Source organism: Borostomias antarcticus (genome assembly GCF_949987555.1).
Source record: "Borostomias antarcticus genome assembly, chromosome: 11".
Taxonomy (NCBI): Eukaryota; Metazoa; Chordata; class Actinopteri; order Stomiiformes; family Stomiidae; genus Borostomias; species Borostomias antarcticus.
In genome coordinates this window covers 12,112,420-12,135,378 of record NC_140244.1, presented here as the reverse complement: position 1 = coordinate 12,135,378, position 22,959 = coordinate 12,112,420, and the positions used below count along the sequence as shown (strand labels likewise).

The following is a 22,959-nucleotide window of genomic DNA, read 5'->3' as shown; positions in this document are numbered from 1 at the left end:
CTGTGCTGATTCGTACAATGTAAGTATCTAAGCTGTGTGACTTATAGTTTTCACAGTATGACGATTTGTTCGGCAACTGCGCTCCCCATTGAAACGTATGGTGCCGCACTCTAACTTTTGAGCTGCTAATATTGAATTTTTACCCTTTTTCTAACTTGTCGCCATGCCTACAGTTTTAACAGCTCATACACATATTATACATAAAAACATCCACACAACTGTACTGATTCGTACAATGTAAGTATCTAAGATGTGTGACTTAACGTTTTTGAGGTATGACGATTTGTTCGGCAACTGCGCTCCCCATTGAAACATATGGTGCCGCACTAACTTTTGAGCTGCTAATTTTGCATTTTTACCCTTTTTCTAACTTGTCGCCATGCCTACAGTGTTTAAGCTATATGGACATATTATACATAGAAATGTTCTGCAAGTTTTCAGGATTCCTATGGTGTAACATTTATAGTTTTCGCGATAGAGCTGTCTGAAGCGGACCATGTCTAGGATCAGAGTGTCAGCTGGGTGGCAGCTGTTGCTTTTTTTGAATGTGCAGCCTCTCTTAAAGGTACAAGCACCCTTTTATAACTAATGTGGTAGCACAGAACTCAGCCAAAGTGGAATAGAGACACATGATCTTCACTGGTGGGGGCCGGTGGGTAGCCCGGAGAGGAGTACACCATCCCTGACTGGCTATGACCAAAAGGGGCGGAGCCTCGCAACCACGCCACTATTCACGCCTGCGTGGGCTAGAGACACACGGTCTTCACCGGAGGAGTCAGGTAGGTGGCCCGGAGAGGGGTACACTGTCCCCGACTGGCTTTGACCTGATGGGGCGGAGTCTCACCACCACGCCACTATCCACGCCACGTGGCCCCACAACTCAGCCCCTGAGTGGGCTAGAGACACATGGTCTTCACCGGTGCTGGCGGGTAGGTGGCCCAGAGAGGGGTAGACTGTCCCCGACTGGCTTTGACCTGAGGGGGCGGAGTCTCGCCACCACGCCACTGTCCACACCACGGACCCCACAATTCTGCCCCTGAGTGGGCTAGAGACGCACGGTCTTCACCGGTGGGTGCATGGAAATTGCCTGGTCCGTAGTAGTTTTAGCATTAGCTGTTACATACAGCTGCAGCAGCTAGCCCACCTCACATTTTCTCCAGGAAATGTACTTTCTAGTTGTGTTTAACGGTTATTAGTTAATTTAGTTTCTGCTATGTATGCTTACCATTATGCATCACAACTGCATCACAGTGCAAAATGGGTTTTAGAGAGTGAGAATATGTTTGCAAGTTGTGTCTAACTAGGTGAAAAGTTTTTATGGTTTTGCCAAAAGTGTGATCAATTCAATAGATGGGTTCAGGCCACTAAGCATTTGGTTCAGACGATAGGGTTTAGTGTTTTAGCAATTGGGCTGTAAAAACTGTAATGACTACCAGCATTGAGTAAACCTGTAGGAGTAAACAGTTCAATCTCCTAGGGAGGTGGCTGTTAGGATTAAATGATGGATTAAGGATGTTTAAAGGCTTTATTTTTCACATTATCTATTTGTTCAAGATTAGGAAATGTGCTCTCTAAAGCCTGTGCAGTGTATATATGTGTGTGTGTGTGTGTGTGTACGTGTGTGTGTGTGTGTGTGTGTGTACGTGTGTATATATATATATATATATGTATATATATATATATATATATAGTTTACCTATATAAAGAATGATTCCATCTCATACTGTACCTTGGTAGTTGAATCCTACCAGGCATATGCTGACTCTCAGAGAGAGAGAGAGAGAGAGAGAGGGAGAAAGAGAGAGAGAGAGATGTGGTGTGCCTGGGGTGTCTGGTCCCTAGGGGGAGCTGGGGGAGAGGGGCAGAGAGAGAGAGAGAGACGGGGGTCCCCGGACGCAGGTCTCTCTGCAGACTCAGCGGCGAGCCGGAGCAGCCAGGTGGGAGGGGCCTGGATGGGGACAGAGCGCTCTCCCCTGCGTGTCCCTGTGCGTCGCTGTGTGGACTGGAGTGTGAAGGAGGGGGATGCTGGGTCCCAGCTGTGGCCCCCGCGCTGGGGTACAGTGGCACGGCTCTGGGGGGCCCTGTGCTGGGGGGGGGGGGGGCTCTGAGCATTCTTAGCTCAACACACCTCCACTCCACTGTTACACAGGAATTACCGGAACTGGAATCACAACGGTTTACGATTGTCATTTCTTATTTTCTGTATTATATCGGCGTGAACGACCGCTACCCTGGCTTCCTATTCCGTATTACTGTAGAATATTATCACGGGCTGATATTCTGGGACTTCTTTCCGGCTGAGCAATTCTCTATTATTGTTAAAGGAAATAAAATGTGACTTACTGAATTGTGAATCGCAAATTTCATCATTAAAGCAATACATTGCGATATTTGGACCTTTACAAACATCGTCTGGTGCTAATTCTCCAATTAGATTTACTAAAAGTAAGCTGAATCATCCAAACAGTCTACTCAGAAAGATAATACATTGATTTATTACCTTTTAAAACTCATTCAGTCGAAGTGCGCATGCACAACGTTGTGCTTAAACAACACAGTAGTAGCTAACTATTCGGGCGTCTATGGATATCATGCGTTTTTTAGCTCAATGATATTATGGCAGAGGTGAGAAAACCGAAGCGAAACATCATGGAGGAAGTCAGAAAAAGAAAAAGACAATCTGCTAACTTTACGACAGTACGACAGTGCACTTACTCGCAGAGCCTGTGGGGGCGCAAATCTGAGAAAACGCTATGTATTGCTTTAAATTTCATTAAAGATCTGCTGCCCCTCCTGGGGGAGGCCGCTGTCCTCTGCTGACCTCTGGGGAATGCGAGCGTCGGCCAACTTATGTCAGCAGCACATGAAACACCACGTCCCCACGCCTGAAAACACATCAGGGAGCGACCTGCAACCTGCCATTCAGTAGCTTATAGTGCATATGGGTTACACATGTGCGCACACACACACACACACACACACACACACACACACACACACACACGCATACATGCAACCGTTTTAGAGTAGCCATTGCTCTATATCCAGAAGGCTGATTCTTTGTCCTCTACTCTAAGAATCATCCCCTGCCTTATTAAAACCACTCACTGTGGCTCATTCTTATGCAACCCTGTCCTCACCCCAGAGCCCCTGGTCATTATTCTAGAATAACATTATAAAAAAGTATTTTCATTTTATTTCATTTCAAACCTTTATTTATACTCATGAAGCACTGAGTTTTCCCTCATTTACAGTGCTGACGAGTTCACACAGATACACAAATAACAACAGAACAAAAGACAATAAACAATAATAATAATAATAATAATTAAAAACAGTTACAGATCGAAGTACAAATGCCAAGAGCCATGGATTTAAACTCGGGGACTGAAGGAAGTACCTCAAGCTTTAGAGTCTGTTATAAAGTATTCCAGGTATAAGGAGCATCATGGACAAAAGCAGATCTACTGAGTTCAGAATGCACATGAGGAACCCTGAAAACAAGCCGATCGTTTGATCAGGTCTGGTAGGTACCAATGCTCCAGTCCAACAGAGACGAGAGATGTATGGTGGACGTTTACCAATAATGGCTTTGAAAATAAACAAATACCAGTGATAGTTACTCCTTACAGAGAGGAGACCAGCCCACCTTATCTTAAAGAACACAGTGGTGGGTGTCATAACTATCACCCGTAATAAATCTTAGGGTAGAATGGTAGATAGAGTCTAGGGGTTTCAGGGTAGTCACAGAAACATGTCTGTAGATGGTGTCACCATAGTCTAATACTGATAAGAAGACATTTTGAACAATTCTCTTCCTGCTGAACATAGAACGGTTTCTGTACAGGAAGACAATTTTATGCCACAGTTTAGAGGCTAGACAGTCTACATGAAACTTGAATGAGAGTTTATCATCCAGCCACAGACCAAGATATTTGTACTCAGCGACTCTCAATACGCAAGCCTTTAGCCGTTAGTAAATGAAGCCTATCATAATCTGTAATCCTGGCTCTAGAAAACAACATAAACCTAGGTTGCATGACAGCCAGCTAGTGCAGAGACAATATCATTAATATAGATGGTGAAAAGGACAGGACCCAACACTGAGCCTTGGGGCACACCTTTAGCTAGAGACAAGAAATCAGATCGAATGTTACCCAATTTCCCACACTGTAAAAGTCTGCCAACTGAGGGCCAGCACCCGGGCTGGTGTTCGGCTGCCACAGGCGGGGAGAGCAGCCGGCGGAGCTTACCCCATCCGTAGGAGCAGAAGGTCTACAGTATATTCATGGAGTAAACAGTCATTAAAACGGGTCAGACCTACCCCACATCAGACCCTGCAGAACATCAGGGCCAGGTCCATACTCACTGACAGAACATCAGACCCTGCAGAACATCAGGGCCAGGTCCATACTCACTGACAGAACATCAGAACCTGCAGAACATCAGGGCCAGGTCCAGACTCACTGACAGAACATCAGACCCTGCAGAACATCAGGGCCAGGTCCATACTCACTGACAGAACATCAGAACCTGCAGAACATCAGGGCCAGGTCCAGACTCACTGACAGAACATCAGAACCTGCAGAACATCAGGGCCAGGTCCAGACTCACTGACAGCAGACGGGCGCCTGATCTGCTGGGATGAAGGCCGTCCCGAGCAAAGAGGTCCGGTCGGTTCCCGGAGGTGGCAAAGTTATCGATAAAAGGGACCGACAGCTGGCAGCAGAAGCCTTTCAGCCAGACGTGTTGCTGGCGGATCCTGTTGCATTTGGCATCGCCATATTGTATAGAACATACAGTAGAGAACAAGGGACTTTGGTGAAACTCAAGTTGAATGATGGAGATACAGTGTCACCCTTTTATCATGCACTTAAATTGTTTTTTTTTAAATTCTGTATTCCTACGAGATTTCTCTTTTTAGTTGAACCCAGGGACTGGCACAAGCTGAGACTGTCAGGAAGCATTTGATGCAATCAAATAAAACCAAACTTAAAATTTGAGTGTTTTTTTTATATAAAAATCACAACACAACTCAACAAGAATCCTGCCTCTCTATGGCTCTCACAGAACGCATGTGGTTTCTGCATGGTGTTCTCATGTGAGGTCAGCCTACTAAGGGAGAACCCTGGCTTGCTTACTCCAGTCCAGCCCAGAACAGTGTGTTACAACCCAGCCCTCCATGCCCACCCAATGCTAACACTAACATTAGTATTCATTCATATTCATAGAGACTGTGACCCACACTAGCTGTTCCTAGCCACATTGTTGAAGGAGGGAGGCTGGCAAGAAGCATGCAGTTCCCATCATGCAACTGGCTGCACACAGTGTGACAGTTGTCTGGCAAAAAACAACAACGACAAAGCTTGAGACTGGAATGTAAGATCTGACTGATGACGCACAATCGTACAGGGACAAATGGGAGGAGGAAGGGAGGGAGGGAGGGAGGGAGGGAGGGAGGGAGGAATCGGTTGAAGGGAGGGAGGGATCGGTTGAAGGGAGGGAGGGAGGGATTGGTTGAAGGGAGGGATCGGTTGAAGGGAGGGAGGAAGGGAGGGATCGGTTGAAGGGAGGGAGGGAGGGATCGGTTGAAGGTAGGGATGGAGGGAGGGATTGGTTGAAGGGAGGGAGGGAGGGATCGGTTGAAGGGAGGGACTGACTGACAGGCAGATATGCATCTCATTAACCCTTTAATGCCCCCCCCCCCCCCCCCCCCCCCCCCCTCAGGTGCAGACCACCACCATGTGTATCTCCGTCAGTTTGAGTGGCTCGGTGGTGCTGGGATGTCTCTTTGCTCCTAAGGTCCACATCATCCTGTTCCAGCCCCAGAAGAACGTCACCACGCTCAGGGTGGCCACCACACGCTTCAGCGTCACCACCGGACCTGGGTCCAGCTTCTCCCAAGGTACCTTCAGACAGATGGGAACACAGCCTTCATGATCATCATCATCATCCGCATCACCATCATCATCATCATCATCATCAAAAAGACCGATTATAACATCATTATTCATCAGTGTTATTTCCACATATTGAACTATACCTGTAGATACATACAGTACTATGTTACCAGCTCAGTGGCCTTGTGGTTAGTGTGTCTGCCCTGAGATTGAGAGTTTGGGGGTTCGATCCCCAACCATGTCATACCAAAGACTATTAAAATGAGTACCCAATGGCACTCAGCATCAAGGGTTGGATTGGGGGTAAGTCCCTGCGACATAGTAGCATTATGTCCAGGGGGTGTACTGGTACATCAAGCTGCCTCACGCTAAGAAATCAGGACCTATGGGCCACTAGGCAGAAGACCCATTGGTTCTCAAGGCTATACTTACGTACATACTGTTGATTTTCAAACCTATATTGTGTTTTCACAGCGTCAGCCTCCAACATTGTGCCAACGGTGTGCAACGGTCGGGAGGTGGTGGATTCCAAGACCTCCTCCTTGTGAACGAAGCCTGTTCTCCGCCTGGCGTTGTATACAGAGTCCTATAATCACTAGTCCAGTCAGCTGTTTCAGATATTAATAAGAGGTCACTCAGAAGATCGTCCTGATTTTGTTGTCCTCTTAAGTGCTGTGAGTACAATGTCTCAATTCTGTTTTCGTTCTCTGACTAGTGGTTTTGAAAAAGAGATGCCAATTAAAATTCAGTATAGCCTTTCTTTTTATTGAAGATTATATTTGCGACATGGAGTAAATAATAGTAAATCTGTTAAATGTAATATATACAAGATGTTTTTAATGTAGATTTTGGTGAACCGGTTTGTGCTTTTCTTGTAATTACTGTAAATAAAATGTGTTTTTTATGAATATGGAAATGACAGATGATTTGAGTGTTCCTTCACAAAACAAAGAGACACCAAGGTCACACAGAGTACTGCTGTCACTGAATCTTGTTTTCTGTTGAAGAGACTGTCATTGACGTGTTGCATGGATCACAGTAGGGAGAGCTGAACTAGACTCATGACATTTAATTACTGAATTCCATCAGCTTAGAGCTTGTTACATAATGTGTAGCTAGCCCAGACATCCTTCGGGGAAGTTCACACTCACTATCAACCCTCAACAGTTGCCATTTTCAGGAATTTAACAAGGAGGCATTTTGAGGTGATACAGCCGTGGACAATCCAGGTTGACACTGCTGATTAGACTATGCCAGGATGTTAAAACGCTGTCAGCTACTCAGACAAAGTTGTTCTTCACTTAAAGCACCCATGGTAACGCCTGCCCTGTGTCTGTCTAACTCCTAACTTTGGGGCATTGTATTTATAATGGATTTATGCTAATGCAAATATCCCTGAATTCAGTGAATCATGAATATTTAAAGCCTAGACGTGATTCACACAATCACTTTCCTGGAGTGAAATTAAGACACTGATCTAATTCATGAGCATTCATTAGGCATTCCATATACAGTATGACCATTCATCAGATATATGACCATTCATCATGCAGCCTGCAACATTTGTCTTTTTTTCTCCTTCTTTTTATAATTATTTTTTTTAATTTTAATTTTTACATACATTTTACTATCAAGCATTTACTATTCAACACTTTTATCCAAAGTCACTTACAATAAGTGAATTTTTCTAGAGTAAGTAAAGCAACTGTACATCCTAGTCATAGTCCGTAAATCATTCTATAAGAACAAGTGACATCAGTACAGTAGTCATGCTAGATCATACTCATCATGTGAGGGTTAGGGTTTGGGTGAGGGATTATTACTGTCATGTGAGGGTTAGGGTTTGGGTGAGGGATTATTACTGTCATGTGAGGGTTAGGGTTTGGGTGAGGGATTATTACTGTCATGTGAGGGTTAGGGTTTGGGTGAGGGGTTATTACTGTCATGTGAGGGTTAGGGTTTGGGTGAGGGATTATTACTGTCATGTGAGGGTTAGGGTTTGGGTGAGGGATTATTACTGTCATGTGAGGGTTAGGGGTTGTGGTAAGGGATTATTACTATTGTACACTCATGTTTTCCTGTCATACTCACAAACATGTACCACAGGTTTAAGTAAGATTGGGTATCGTCTGTCTGTAGGCTACACAAACATCGTACATCAGCATCACTTAATATGAGAATTAAACATCCCAAAATTCATCAGGATAGATGGATAGATAAATATAGATGTTTACCAGCTCGGTTTCCGGAACCACGCCTGTAATGAAACAGCGCCATCTTGTGGATCCTCTCCAAAACGTCAACACCCCCAAAATGCAATTAAATTGAAATTACATGGATACAAAACGTCTCCGTTGGACCTACAATTATACTCTCAAATGAATAGTGGTCTTCGCTTTACTATATAATTTATTCCAGCCAACAGTGGGCTAAACATAATACTTCAACCCAGGGAGGACTGTCCAGTTCCGTACAGCACAGAATGCAAATCCCTCATTACAGTAAGTATGCATGCCACATGCGTAGCATACGTCATGATATTACCATAAAGGCTATAATTAACACCGTTCATCATGCAGCTATTTGAAGCCATGTATTATAATGGGGAAGGCTAGGAATATGCAGCATATCTATTCCACACAGATTATAAGCACTAAATTATAGACAAATGTGACTGTCTTCTCTAATATGCATAAAAGTAATAACTCATGTCCCCTACTGGTGACATCATCATTATGCATTAAACCTGATAAAACTGGGTGGTGCAAAGTGGCTCATCACGAGGTTAATTAATTCCAGACGCGCTGGTCTGGTCCCGGTAATTCAGCAGTGAGGGAGGGATGACATTTCCATCCTGGAGGTGTCTGGGGCTCAGGCGTTATCGCGGGCCCTCTAGCGGCGGCATCGTCTGGGCGGTTGTGTGCTGGGGTAGCAGACAGTATCAAAGCAGCGGACGGCGACAGGATGGACAAGTTGATTAGGAGGGTGGTCTCTGCACTGGGATGGGATTTCTGCAGTGGCAGAGAGAAGAATGCTGGCCAAACTGAGGCCCATCATGGACAGTGTCTCCCACCCTCTTTGTGACTCTCCGGCCAGGGCAGAGGAGCACCTTCTGCTGCAGACTGATCCTGCCACGGCGCTCCACAGAGCGCTTACGTAGGTCCTTCCTACCAGCCGTCATCGCTCCTGACTGGCTGGACATGGACCTAAACCAGCCTGGAGGCGGCTAGGACGGCCTGCTTTGGGGTCACGCGTTTTCCTGTCAGTACAATTAATAATAGTTATTATCTTTAGCTAGGCTATAGCTTCACCATTTTACTTTGATTTACTCTATTTCCCCCCCTCCACTTATTGTACTTCAAGTACTTTCTGTACATCTTGCATACAATAATATACTGTATATTGTGTATAAAAATACAGTTAATGTGTATAGCCTGTATATTGTGCATTTATTTGTGCTTTATCGGACTACCTCTTTTGTACATGTCTGTGCCCACTATGACTTCTGTTATGTGTCATATAGCCAACTGTATTTATTGTATTGTTGTGTGTATTTATTGTATTTCTTCCTGCAACAAAATAATTTCCCTTCCGCTATAAATAAAGTTGATTATCTATCTATCTATCTATCTATCTATCTATCTATCTATCTATCTATCTATCTATCTATCTATCTATCTATCTATCTATCTATCTATCTATCTGTCTGTCTGTCTGTCTGTCTGTCTGTCTGTCTGACGTCATAATTTATCTATCATACATTTCAACCAAACCTAAGCAGCAACACCTGCTGAGCTTTGAATGCAGGTCAGAAGATGATTCGAGTATTTATAGACTGAATGTGACTTCCAGGATTGGGTGTAGGCTAAAAAGAATAGGCCTACATAACTCACCCCATAGAGACTCTTGACCGTGGGCGGCTCTGTGGCACCTACCTCGGGTCGGAGGGGGGGGCAGTTCGGTGCGAGCTCTCTAGAGCTCCCACGTGGGAAGCTGGGTTTTCTCAAAGTTTTGTTTGAAGGGGATACACTACAGTGAAAATGGTGTTTTTTCAAATTGTTGTACCTGTGAAATAAGCATATGAATTCATAATGCTTATCTTTATCAGCCATTTTCTTAAAATTACGTTTTTTCAGTAGGCTACCTGACGTCACTCGGTACCTGCTATCACAACTTCCAGGGCAGGTGCATTCACTAAACTTTACATACTGATTCTCATATGTATTCTGCAAATATTTACACCTGGAATTGTGAATATCTTGTTGTCTTTTCATTTTAGGTTGCATTTCCTGTCTAAAAATACACCAAAAAGTATTTTTAATAGGTGTATGCAGTCTTTTTTCAATATCTTTTGAAAAGAAGCTTGTATTCACAAACCCAGCTGTAAATATTTAAGTTTTTAGTATATTGTCAAAACAAAAGTAAATCTTTAAGCCTGACTTTATCCATTGTTTAGATAGCAGGTACCGAAATAAATGCAAATGTAGGCTACTCATATTTAATGAGCTATTGCCTAATTTGCATACCTACACTTTTCTTTGAGAGAAAGTGTAATACAAAAAATATTTATCTTGAGGAGAAGATTAAACTGCTAAAATTCATGAGGATATCTTTAAAGGAAGGAAAAAAAAATCCTATTCAACTGTAGTGTCTCCCCCCGTAATTCAGATCTGTTCCAAAATCAGACACCTGAGTTTGTGGCCCAGAGGTGGCGTGCCTTTGCCTTTGGGCTGTCCTGTTGTTTAAGTGTGTAAGCAGCTGTGCTGTGAATGAACAGAAGAGAAATTGAGATTGTAAATGCTCAGTGCAGATGTTTGTTTCGCTCACAGTGCGCACGCTGCGGTAGCTAGGAAAACAAGAGGGTAGGTAGGGCAGCGCCCGGGAGTAACACATTATTTTCCAACCTGATATTTGGATTAAATCAAAATATTGTAGGCAGGGCAGGCTCTGCGCAACAGTAATGTAGGGTCCCTCATCTCCATTGAGGTCTGAGTGCACGTGGCTGTGTGAGTGTGACGAACACCACACCCCCCGGTTGACAGACGCCTGAGCGACGCCTCGGTAGCAGCTCTCTAGCGCGGTGACAGTGCGAGCAGCGGGGTCCTCGTCCTGGTACTGAATCAGATTGCGTGGATAAAAAGGTGAGCGGTTTGTTTACAGAGTGCTGTTAGTTAATGTCAGCTGTTGTCAGACATTAGCATGAGCTACAGTAGCGGTAGATATCGAGCTGGGAAGTCCAGTAGGCGCATGAGTTTACATGGACTTTGCATCCCAGGCAGCCTGCCCAGAGAGCCACAGTCAGTGTTTGAGGTTTGTAGGCTACTGCTAAAGGGTAGCTGACTTGGTTAACATACGGTAGGAGGCCAGACTAGCTATGTAACGTTAGTTAGCTACAGTAAGCTAAACATTGTTCATTTGTTAGATTGATGGCTAGCTGCTCTGGCTGTATACATTGTGAAAGCTGTCCTTCAAGCCTAACGAGCTTTGCCAGCTCGCTTGAGGTGGTGTGCTTTAGCTAGAGCTCACTAGCCGGCTGACTAGCTAGCTGTGTTAAATGTGCAGTGTTGTTGCGGCCGGACTATTAACTGCAGACAGGCATGTCCGAGCTTGCCAGTGCCTGCCATGACCTCAGACTGACCACAACTGCATGCAGCAAGTTGGCTGCCATCCCAGTCACAGACCGATTGAGTCATTTCGCCAGCCAACCAAAACGCAGAGGGCCGTGATAGAAATCCAGGAAGCGAGTGTGATTCGACCCCAACCTCTCCCCCATCTGAAAAAAACAAACAAAAACGGGTCCATCGGGTGAGCTTATTAGATGTTAAATGAAAACTAAATTATTTGTAGGACATCTGCGCAAAAACTAAATTATTTGTAGGACATCTGCGCAAAAACACATTAAACATGTTATTACCTAACCCTCTTCTATCTAAAAAGAATAAACAAAAAATAAACTTGGGGTCCAGCGCTGGAGCTTCCAGTTTTTGCTAGAGGGTCCCATGGTGGAGCTTCCGGAGGGTCCCGTGGTGGAGGTTTGAAATCTGCAGCCAGACCCTATTGGTTGTTTTTATCCCCCCTAAAACAACACAGTTTTGTGTTTCTAGGGTAACTGACTTGAAGAGGGAGAATGCCACCAAAGCGAAGGGCCGCCTCCACCAAGGCAGCGGGCGGCGGTAAGAAGCTGAAGAAGGAGGAGCCTGAGAAGCCCAAAGACGCCTTCACCTCAGCCAAGGAGGCGCTGAAGACCGCGGGGCCACAGATGAAGGGCAGGAGGAAGGTGGACAGCCACTGCTCCGTGTCTGGGGAGGTGAGCTGGACCTGGCGGCATGCTGTAGGTGCCTGGCCTGCCCCCAATGATTCATATGCTGGGTTGGTGTGCGTACTAGACTGGTTTGGTCTGGTTTATTGAATATGTTTTTCCATCCGGTGTGTCCCACAGATTTACGAGGACTATGACTGTATGCTCAACCAGACCAACATCGGACACAACAACAACAAGTTTTATATCATCCAGGTGGTTGAAGACGGGAGTTCCTATTACTGCTGGACCCGATGGGGCAGAGTGGTACGCTTGAGATGAGCGCTCTGATTTCAACCAAATAAAGTGTATAAAGAAGGCAACTCGATTGCAATATCATTCAGTTGTTCATGCGAATGCCGTATGAGCCATTTCCTTCCTGGTTGACTGAAACACTTTGTTTTCAGGGGGAAACGGGTCATTTCAAACTGTCCAGCCTGCCCAGCCCAGAAGCAGCCGTCAAAGACTTTGAAAAAAAGTTCAAAGACAAAACCAAGAACAGCTGGAGCGAGCGTGACAGCTTCACATCCCACCCTGGGAAGTACACCCTGATCGAAGTGGACGGGGACGAGGACGCGGAGGTCAAGGTAATGTTCGTCCCACCCTGGGAAGTACACCCTGATCGAAGTGGACGGGGACGAGGACGCGGAGGTCAAGGTAATGTTCGTCCCACCCTTGGAAGTACACCCTGATCGAAGTGGACGGGGACGAGGACGCGGAGGTCAAGGTAATGTTCGTCCCACCCTGGGAAGTACACCCTGATCGAAGTGGACGGGGACGAGGACGCGGAGGTCAAGGTAATGTGCCATGACAGACTTTCCAGATCTCCACTCCGCCTCTAGTTGAGGGCAGCGTTTAGAGACTGACTTGTGAGTCTAAGGTAATGTTAATAATAACAATAACAATAATAATAATAATAATAATAATTAGGTTAAAGCCTAATTTATGCTTATTGAAAAGTGTCGCCAGCACAATGTCACTCGACGTAAAAATAAGTGAACTCGTTTTTTGGGGGGTTTCCCTCTGGAAAATAGGATCAGTATGTACATTCTTCCTCTGTATAAATAAAGTTTGATTTTAAGTGTCACTCACCATCTTGCACTTATGGTCCAGCGAAGCTTCTTGTCTTCTCTACAGCAACAACCAGCGACCCAGAAGGTTCTGCATGAGCAGAGCTATGCAAGCTGAAAACCTCTCATACTGTGAAATGCCTACTGTATATATGTCCATATTACTGCTCTATAAATAAACTTTACTTTACAACTATTGTTGCCATTTAGTGACAATTTTCACCATGTTTTATAACTTCATGGGACATGTCACCAGCAACACTTTACTGTATGTCGCGTCCAGTTGATCATGTTTACATCATGTTTACATCATGTTTACATCTTGTTTACATCATGTTTACATCTTGCCACGTCTTTCATCCTTTCCACGTACAGGCGGACGCGGTCGACGCGGCGAGCGTGAGCGTCACCAGGAAGGAGCTCCCGTGCTCGCTGGACGGCCCCACGCAGAAGCTCATCCAGCTCATCTTCAGCAACGACATGTTCAGAGAGGCCATGGAGGTCATGAACCTGGGTGCGTCATGTTCAGAGAGGTCGTGACCCTGGGTGGGTCCTGTTCAGAGAGGCCATGGAGGTCATGAACCTGGGTGGGTCCTGTTCAGAGAGGCCATGGAGGTCATGAACCTGGGTGGGTCCTGTTCAGAGAGGCCATGGAGGTCATGAACCTGGGTGCGTCCTGTTCAGAGAAGTCATGACCCTGGGTGCGTCATGTTCAGAGAGGTCATGACCCTGGGTGCGTCATGTTCAGAGAGGCCATGGAGGTCATGAACCTGGGTGGATCCGGTTCAGAGAGGTCATGACCCTGGGTGCGTCATGTTCAGAGAGGTCATGACCCTGGGTGGGTCTGGCTTTTCCACATTCCTCCCCTAAGCCCGGTACAGCACTGTGTGTTCAGATAGCTGGGTGTGTTCAGATAGCTGTGTGTTCAGATAGCTGGGTGTAATGTACCTTTAGACCATGAATAGAGTGTCTGTGTCCCAGTCAGGCTGGGACAGCTCTATGAACACAAGCTGTGTTTGTGTTGCCACCCTCCGTGACTGTTGGGCTGACATGCTTGTGCTGCTGGTTAGTAACAGGTGTGGATGTTTTGATTGTGCTGTTCTGCAGGCAGTGATCCCAATGACTTCCAGGTGGTTCTTCCTGCCCCACCATGTGTACAAACTAAGGCTATCTGATGAGAGCATGACTCTAAATGATGAACTACAGGCCTTCTAGGTGCTGTGGAATGTAGTTATAGATGCCGATGTCTAAGGCATAGAAAGAACACGCTCTATCAGATCAATGTCAGTTCCAGTTTATTGGTCACACGTTACATCATACAAGTACAATGAGCAGCGAAACGTTCCTTTATAGCACCTAGATTGTGACACACTAAGCAATGTAGGTGAAAAAGGAAAAGTTAGTAGCAGCAGTGCAGTATACAGTATCAATCATTAATACAAGATACAGAATGAACAAGAGTAGCAGCGATATATACAGTTGCTAAATATATATATATATATACACACACATACACACACACACACATATACATACACATGGAAGGAATGGGGATGTGTTGGGTTACAGTAGGTGGCGCTGAGCAGATAAGTCAGTAGTTAAGTGTACATACAGTATGCGGAACGAAGTATGAATATATATCTACAGTATAGGATATGCTTTCATATCTATATTTACAGACCATGAATTTGTATATTGTACCAAGTATAGATATAAATATAGTGTACTATATTATAGTGTACTGTATATAGTGAACTAATGTTGCGAATGGGACCTGAGTAGATCTGTGGATAATGGTATGTTTGTGTAAATCAATACAAACATCACTGTTGATTTGGGAAAACCCCCCAATACTAATTACTAAATACTAATTACATTGAATTGCACCTACAAACTCAAACAGCATCTTGAAAAGACATTTGGGTGTGTGCACACACTCTTCCACACACTGTCCTCCACACACTCCCCTGCACACACTCTCCTCCAAGTCATGCTATGCTTGTGTTGAGTGGGACAGATGGCTCCCTGGTTAACGTTGTGTTGAGTGGGACAGATGGCTCCCTGGTTAACGTTGTGTTGAGTGGGACAGATGGCTCCCTGGTTAACGTTGTGTTGAGTGGGACAAATGGCTCCCTGGTTAACGTGTTGAGTGGGACAGATGGATCCCTGGTGAACGTTGTGTTGAGTGGGACAGATGGCTCCCTGGTTAACGTTGTGTTGAGTGGGACAAATGGCTCCCTGGTTAACGTGTTGAGTGGGACAGATGGATCCCTGGTGAACGTTGTGTTGAGTGGGACAGATGGCTCCCTGGTTAACGTTGTGTTGAGTGGGACAGATGGCTCCCTGGTTAATGTTGTGTTGAGTGGGACAGATGGCTCCCTGGTTAACGTTGTGTTGTGTGGGACAGATGGCTCCCTGGTTAACGTTGTGTTGTGTGGGACAGACATCAAGAAGATGCCCCTGGGGAAGCTGAGCAAGCTGCAGATCGCCAAGGGCTTCGAGGTGCTGGAGGAGATCGAGGCGGCCCTGACCCTGGCCCAGAGGGGGCGCTCTGCCGCCCTGGAGGAGCTCTCCTCCAAGTTCTTCACCGTCATCCCTCACAACTTCGGCCGGAGCCGCCCCCCGGCCATCGACACCCAGCAGATCCTGGAGAAGAAGAAAGAGATGCTGCTGGTGAGATCCTCTTCCTTCCCTCGCAACAACCACCTGCTGTTCCTGAGGGAACCTGCTGTTCCTGAGGGAACCTCTTGTACCTGAGGGAACCTCCTGTACCTGAGGGAACCTAACGTACCTGAGGGAACCCCGGTCTAACTTCTGTGGGAGAAGTTTAATCTCTTGGCTTTCCCCAGCATGACTTCATTGTGTCCCTCTCTGCTGCCACCTGCAGGTGCTGGCTGACATTGAGATAGCCCAGAACCTGAAGGCTGAGACGGAGAAGGTCCAGGAGGCGATGGTGGAGACGGTCCCTCACCCTCTGGACCAGAACTACGAGTCCCTGAAGTGCAGGCTGAGCTTACTGGGCAGAGACACCCTGGAGTTTAAGGTACTGTTCCCACAGAGACACGCGGGGGTTAAGGTACTGTTCCCACAGAGACACCCTGGAGTTTAAGGTACTGTTCCCACAGAAACACGCGGGGGTTAAGGTAGGGCTGCACAATATTGGAAGAATCTGACACGTGTGTGTGTGTGTGTGTTTCTGTGATATATGACACACGATACATGAATCTTCACCAGATGACTGAATAATGAGGAATAATGGGCTATATGCACAACTCCAGTACTTCCTGAAATTAGACATGCTTCTCTATTTCCTGTCTTACACTATTGGATTAAATGATTATTCAGGTGTTCCTGATCATTGTGCTGCAGTCAGGCACACCTGATTAATCACTTCATCCAATAGTGTAGGCCAGGAAATAGAGAAGCATGTCTAAATTCAGGTAGAGGAGTTGTGCATATAGCCTACTGTGATTGTGGTGGTTCGCTGTGCATGCAGAGTCCGTATGTCACTCGCTACCAGTGTTAATTTTGACAGCAAATTATGATTTTGTTTTAGTCATAGTCTTTTGACTAAAATGCCATTTAGTTTTAGTCATATTTTTAGTCATCTGACATGTTTTAGTTTTAGTCTAGTTTTAGTTGACTAAATATCATTACGACTTTAGTTGACAAAATCTACCATAGATTTAGACAACTCAAATTTAACAGGCTTAGTTCAATCAATCAATCAAGTTGGATTTATATAGCGCCCTTCATGAAACCCAGAGCGCTTTACAGAGTCCAGTATTCATTCAGACAGTCATACCGGTGGTGGTAAGATACATCTGTAGCCACAGCTGCCCTGGGGCAGACTGACAGAAGCGTGGCTGCTTCTGTCAGACAGTTTCATAATGAAGCATTCCTCTCCCCCAGTCTGATGCTAACTGTGTTTGTGCCTGATATAGCAAACTATAACATTATCATGTCAGCACTAGTTGGCTAGTCAGGCTAGCTAACATCAGGCACAGGCTAGCTAACGTCACACCGGAGAGGGGCTATATGGCGGCGCCAGGTAGCTAACTGTTCGTGTCTTATCCATCTAGCTACAGTATAACATTAGACAGCAGCAGTAGTTGCTTAGCTAGCTTACCCAGACTAGCTAACGCTAGATACCCCCGCCAGCCGCCACAAGCATAGCCACACTTGTTGCTACACAGTGTAACGTTAGCTAACCTGTGCCTAACAATAGCCACTAACGTTAGCGTTGCAATGATCAGACACTTCAGTTCTCCCCCGCCACAAACCTACGTGAAACACTGATTTCTTTTAGCTTGTATTGTATTTGAAGTATTTCAGAAACACACCAGCTTGGGTTTAGCTAATACAGTAACGTTAGCCGGGGGTGGGGGGGTGCTTACCTTCTCGTGAATTTCAGGATGACTGTTCTCCAAATGTCGCTTTAAGTTTGTTGTATTTTTGCCAGTAATTTTCACCCCACACGGTTTACAAATGGTTTTGTTTTCCTTTGCATCAAATATGAAGTTTATCCAGATGTCTGCTCTCCTCTTTCTCCCGGTGTGTGCGAACGTTGACAAAGACATTTCTGAACTGTGGTCATTTACTGAACAGTTCAGGCGCAGCAGTCGTATGCTGTTAGTTGACTTCCCGCCGGCCGGTGTAGCAACGGTACTATTCAAATGTAGGCCTATACACACAGGCTACCTGTAGGTTGCATCCAACTCGTTCTATTAATACATCCATGATCCAACTGCGCACATCCCGAACCTCGACATTCTGATTTGAACTTTTCCCATACGTCCCTCCATAACCATTTTAGTCTAGTTTTTATTTGTTGACGAAAATGTGAATAGATATAGTCATAGTTTTTGTCATCATACATTCATTTTTATTTAGTTATCGTCTCGTGACGATAACCCCAAAAATGTCGTTGACGAATAGTTTTCGTCATAGTTCTCGTCAACGAAATTAACACTGCTCGCTACCAACAAACTGCATCCAAGAACCTTTAAATAGGAGTAAATTGTGTTATCAGACAGACGTCTGTTTTAGAACTGTCCACGTTTTCCATTTGTATCAAGCAGCAGTTAATTTGACTTACTTGAAATTGCATGTCCAGAAAAAAAATAAAGAATCCAATCGCAATGTGACTATTGCACACGCGCATTATGACGACGATGCTGAAACGAGATATCGTGCCGCCCCAGTTGAAGGTGCTGTTCCCAGTAATGCCAGACAGATGCTTATTTCACATCCACTCTACCTCAGATTTACAGTGACACTATTAATGGTGTGTTTCCCTGTGCTCTAATGATGATGGTTTTCAACCTGTTTCTCTAAGGTCATTGAAACGTACCTGGATGTCACATCGGCCGCCCAGTACAAGCCTCAGATCATGGATGTGTGGGAGGTGGATAGAGAGACAGAGGTAGGAGCTGCTTCTGTGCAAGATCAGTACCTATAGTGCTATACATATAATAATAATCATAATCATAATAATAAAAACATGAAAAATAAGATGGGAGATGCTGTAAAACACAATAAAATAAGTTAAAAATAAAGTTGACACGTGCTACACAGTAAATACTTTTAATTCAGAGGCTTACCAACAAAAAAAAATGTTTTGCGTTGTTGAAAACTACTATTGATTTACTACTTAACTAGTTTGCTCAAGCGTACAGTATTTGAGTGGCGTTTGTACCAGAGTCCCTGACCAGTCTACACACGTGTGTGTGTGTGCGCATGTGTGTGGTGTATGTGTGTATGTGGTGTGTGTGTGTGTGTGTGTGTGTGTGTGTGGTGTGTGTGTGTGTGCATGCATGCGTGTGTGTGCGCGCGTGTGTGCGTGGTGCGTGCCCCCAAGGTGGAACGGTTCAGGGAGAACGACGGCCTGGAGAACCGCCGTCTGCTGTGGCACGGCACCAACGTGGCGGTGGTGGCGGCCATCTTGAAGGGCGGCCTGCGGATCATGCCCCAGTCGGGGGGGCGCGTGGGCCGAGGCATCTACTTCGCCTCCGAGAACAGCAAGTCTGCTGCCTATGGTGAGGCCCCGCCCCTTATGGCGCTGTATGTTGTCAACCCCCAATCCACGACGAGGAGGATGATGACGATGATCTCGATCTCGAGCGTGGTTCCTAACAACCCTCGGCCTGTGCTCTTGTTTTAGTGAGAACCTCTAAGAACACGGGGGTGATGTTCCTCAACGAGGTGGCCCTGGGGAAGGAGCACACCATCACCGAAGACGACAGCTCCCTGACCAAGGCTCCAGACGGCTACCACAGCGTGGTGGCGCGAGGGCAGGTGGAACCAGGTACAGAACCGCCCGTAGTACCCAATACTTCAAGCTGCAATAACTGATTTTTCCCACATTTTTCAAAACTAACTAAAACCACCTGATATCAGATTGTTTCATTGAGCCATAGCGTCCTAATAGTGTCCAACTTCAATGACTCACCCCAACAGTCGCCAGGTCTTGTTATTCCAGCATTTCTGCCTGTTGTCAAATTATGGCCCCGAACTTTGCTCTGCCCCCATGCCTTAAAAGTACATACTGCATGTTTTCGGCCTTTCGTTTGTAGTGTCTTACTGCCATCTAGCGGTAGGAAATCGCTTATTGCCACTTTAAAGCTGCATTCATTGATTTTATTTTACCACTAGATGGCAGAGGGATTTGCGCAAACTTGTTCACAAACGAATGGCTAAAATGAGTGGGCAGAGCCATATAAGGCACGGGGGGGGCAGAGCAAAGGACCAGGCCGGCTATTGACAACACAGACAGAAACGCTGGAATAACAACGGAGAGGCCACCTGTAGGGATGGGTCATTGAAGATAAGAAGCCCTAGTTGTCGCGATCCCTAAGCCGAACAAGCCTGAAGGGGACCCCAAGAGTTACCGCCCCATCTCTCTGCTATGTATCCCCTTCAAGATTCATGAGCGTCTCATCTATGCCCGCGTCGAACGAATCATCGACCTGCTACTCCCACAGGAGCAGGCCGGGTTTCGACACGGGAGATCGACCGTAGATCAAGTCTCTTTAATGACTCAAGGCCGGAGCCGTCTTTATAGACCTGATGGCTGCCTACGACACCGTATGGCACTGCGGCCTCACCTGCAAGCTGCTCCGCCTGCTGCCGGACAGGCACATGGTCAGCATTATCATGGAGCTTGTCCGAAACCGCAGCTTCACCCTCACCACCGGTAGCGGACAGTGAACACTGGCTGCGATGTCTTAAGAACGGCGTCCCCCAGGGATCTGTCCTGGCCCCCCTCCTTTATAACATCTACACCTACGACCTGCTGAACACAGTCTCCAGGAAGTATGCCTACGCAGACGACCTTGCGCTGGTGTACTCAGCTGGAGACTGGCAGGCCGTGGAGGAGACACTGAGCCAGGACATGCAGACACTAGCGGCATACCTCCGGAAATGGAGATTGAATCTCAGCGAGGCAAAGACGGTGTCGGCGTCCTTCCATCTTAACAACAAGGAAGCCAAACTTGAGCTCCGAGTGCACATCGATGGAACACTCCTGCCATGCAGCGCCCAACCAACCTATCTCAGCGTGACATTGGACAGGTCGCTCACGTTCCGCCGACACCTCGAGTCACTGCGCAAGAAGTTAACAGCTACCTGTGACGTTGATGAGGCGACTGGTCCGATCAGCCGTGAAGCGTAACCACCTGCTTCACGACACGCTCGCTGCAACAGCAGACTGAATGCGTGGCCTGACGGTTGTGGATGAGGAAACGGTGACATGGCTCCTGGAGGTGTGCCCGGATATATAGCCCAGGTGACCCCTCACCCAGACTCGGGGTGGTAAAAGGATAGCCCCGAGCCTGAGGGGGAGAGGGTAACATCTAACCCGCACAAAGAAGAAGAATTGAAGTAGGACACTATTAGGACGCTAGTGCTCAATCAAACAATCTGATATCAGGTGCTTTTAAAACGTTTTGACAATGTGAATAAAATCAATGAATGCAGCTTTAAACCTCTCATCATATCCTATGCCATGTCTCACCACAACACAACAAACCACCACTTCCACCATCTACCATCATAGCACTTATGGTACAGTAACGATTACTGTACATCTCCATTATCTGCTTCTGAATCTCTGCTACTGTGAGTCTTTAGAGACAGTCTGCACCCATACAAGGAATCCCTGTTTAGGTCCAAACATCTCTTAGATAATCACAAGATGCCAAATCAACCTATTTGTTTGGTAAACACTTTATTGTGTGTATGTGTGTTGGTAAACACTTTATTGTGTGTGTGTGTGTGTGTGTGTGTGTGTTCCAGACCCCACCAAGGACACATCCATCACCTTGGAGGGGAAGAAGGTGGGGGTCCCCCAGGGGGCCCCCGTGCGCCAGCCTCAGTTCTCCAAAAGCTCCTTCAGCAACAGCGAGTACCTCATCTACAAAGAGAGCCAGTGTCGCATGCGCTACCTCCTGGAGCTCAAGTTCTAACTCCACAGAATGAGAGAGAGAGAGAGACTCCTCCTCCTCCCTCCTACAAGGGTGGGCTATGAAGAACCTACGTTCTACACTGTGTAGATTGAGTTGTTAGAAACTGCTATGGTCACTGACTGCTTTACCCAAACCAACCAAAGTCCGTGGAACATGTTTAGATACTTCCCTGTGCCTTATTTGTTGCACCTTCTCTTCAGGCGTCGACTGGAACATGTTCATTTGTGTTTTATTTTATTTTATTTGGCAGTCGGCTATATACACAACTCCAGTACTTCCTGAAATTAGACATGCTTCTCTATTTCCTGTCCTACACTATTGGATGAAGTGATTAATCAGGTGTGCCTGACTGCAGCACAATGATCAGGAACACCTGAATAATCATTTCATCCAATAGTGTAAGACAGGAAATGGAGAAGCATGTCTAATTTCAGGAAGTACAGTACTGGAGTTGTGCATATAGCCCATTGTTTGGTTTTTGCTCTTCACCCTGAGCCCCCATCATCCCACCATTGCCTTCCCAGTGTCATTCTGTCAGATGATGTCAACAGGCACTGTTCTCTGCTTGAGATATTGGCCTTCCTTCGGTATAACTGCACTGCACTTGAATATATGTTTAGGGAACTCCTCTTCAGGCCTCTCAACGCTCTGTCTGTTCTCTGTCACTTTGCTATTGAATATTTCTGGGTGATTTCTGTGGTATTATTTGAGGCTTAAATGCATTGTATGCATTATCAGCGCAGACTGCACTGCTGCACATAGACTTGTGCTTTCAACACTAGCACTAGTTCACATGCCAGACGTCTGTCACTGAGCTGACGGATAAACTGTGTATCTGGAAGAATGCATTACGTAACTACGCAATGTAGGAATGCATGGTTTTAACAATGCTATACAATAGTGTATAGGTACAGAAATACATCACTCCACATGGTGGACTGGGCTGTACAGTATGTTTACACTGTACGCTGTTTAGACAGGTTGAGGAACCGTATGTACATGAAGGGGGAAATGCAAACTAGATACTGAAAAGCTAATTGCACTGCTAATATTATTGATGCAATGTTGTCAAGCAAAGCTTTGCTAGAGGCTGCTTAAGTGTGTTATTAAGTGAGCCAGAGCTGCTCCTGTCCCCGAGCCCGTACAGCCGTTCAGTAGAGCGTTTAGACTGGACCAGGGGCTGTCGCCGGTGAGAGAGAGACTCTGAATGTAACCACCTCAGTCTT

General features: G+C 46.0%; 2 protein-coding genes across 3 annotated transcripts in view; both read left to right on the top strand.

Annotated features, from left to right (window-relative positions):
- grm2a (glutamate receptor, metabotropic 2a) overlaps positions 1–6,448 on the top strand; it is a gene marked incomplete at its 3' end in the record, with an annotated part of 63,208 nt that extends 56,760 nt beyond the window's left edge. Inside the window, exons 4-5 of one of the 2 annotated variants that reach the window (XM_084445195.1) lie at positions 5,728–5,905; positions 6,375–6,448. In XM_084445195.1, the coding sequence (XP_084301321.1) occupies positions 5,728–5,905; positions 6,375–6,448 (252 nt within the window). The remainder of the gene's footprint in view (positions 1–5,727; positions 5,906–6,374) is intronic. The other variant, XM_084445196.1, reaches the window with a different exon arrangement.
- A 4,492-nt stretch (positions 6,449–10,940) lies between these two features.
- Positions 10,941–22,959, top strand: parp3 (poly (ADP-ribose) polymerase family, member 3). The gene is made up of 11 exons (XM_084446354.1): positions 10,941–11,041; positions 12,005–12,207; positions 12,340–12,465; positions 12,606–12,785; positions 13,644–13,782; positions 15,712–15,941; positions 16,156–16,311; positions 18,607–18,693; positions 19,129–19,306; positions 19,432–19,575; positions 21,564–22,959. The coding sequence occupies exons 2-11, from the start codon at positions 12,028–12,030 to the stop codon at positions 21,731–21,733; spliced, it is 1,590 nt and encodes a 529-aa protein (XP_084302480.1). The 5' UTR covers positions 10,941–11,041; positions 12,005–12,027; the 3' UTR covers positions 21,734–22,959.

Coding starts and splice junctions, on each gene's coding strand:
- parp3 (XM_084446354.1), top strand. CDS start 12,028: ATGCCACCAAAGCGAAGGGCCGCCTCCACCAAGGCAGCGGGCGGCGGT. Junction 13,783..15,711: donor CATGGAGGTCATGAACCTGG/GTGCGTCATGTT, acceptor TGTGTGGGACAG/ACATCAAGAAGATGCCCCTG. Junction 19,576..21,563: donor GCGAGGGCAGGTGGAACCAG/GTACAGAACCGC, acceptor TGTGTGTTCCAG/ACCCCACCAAGGACACATCC.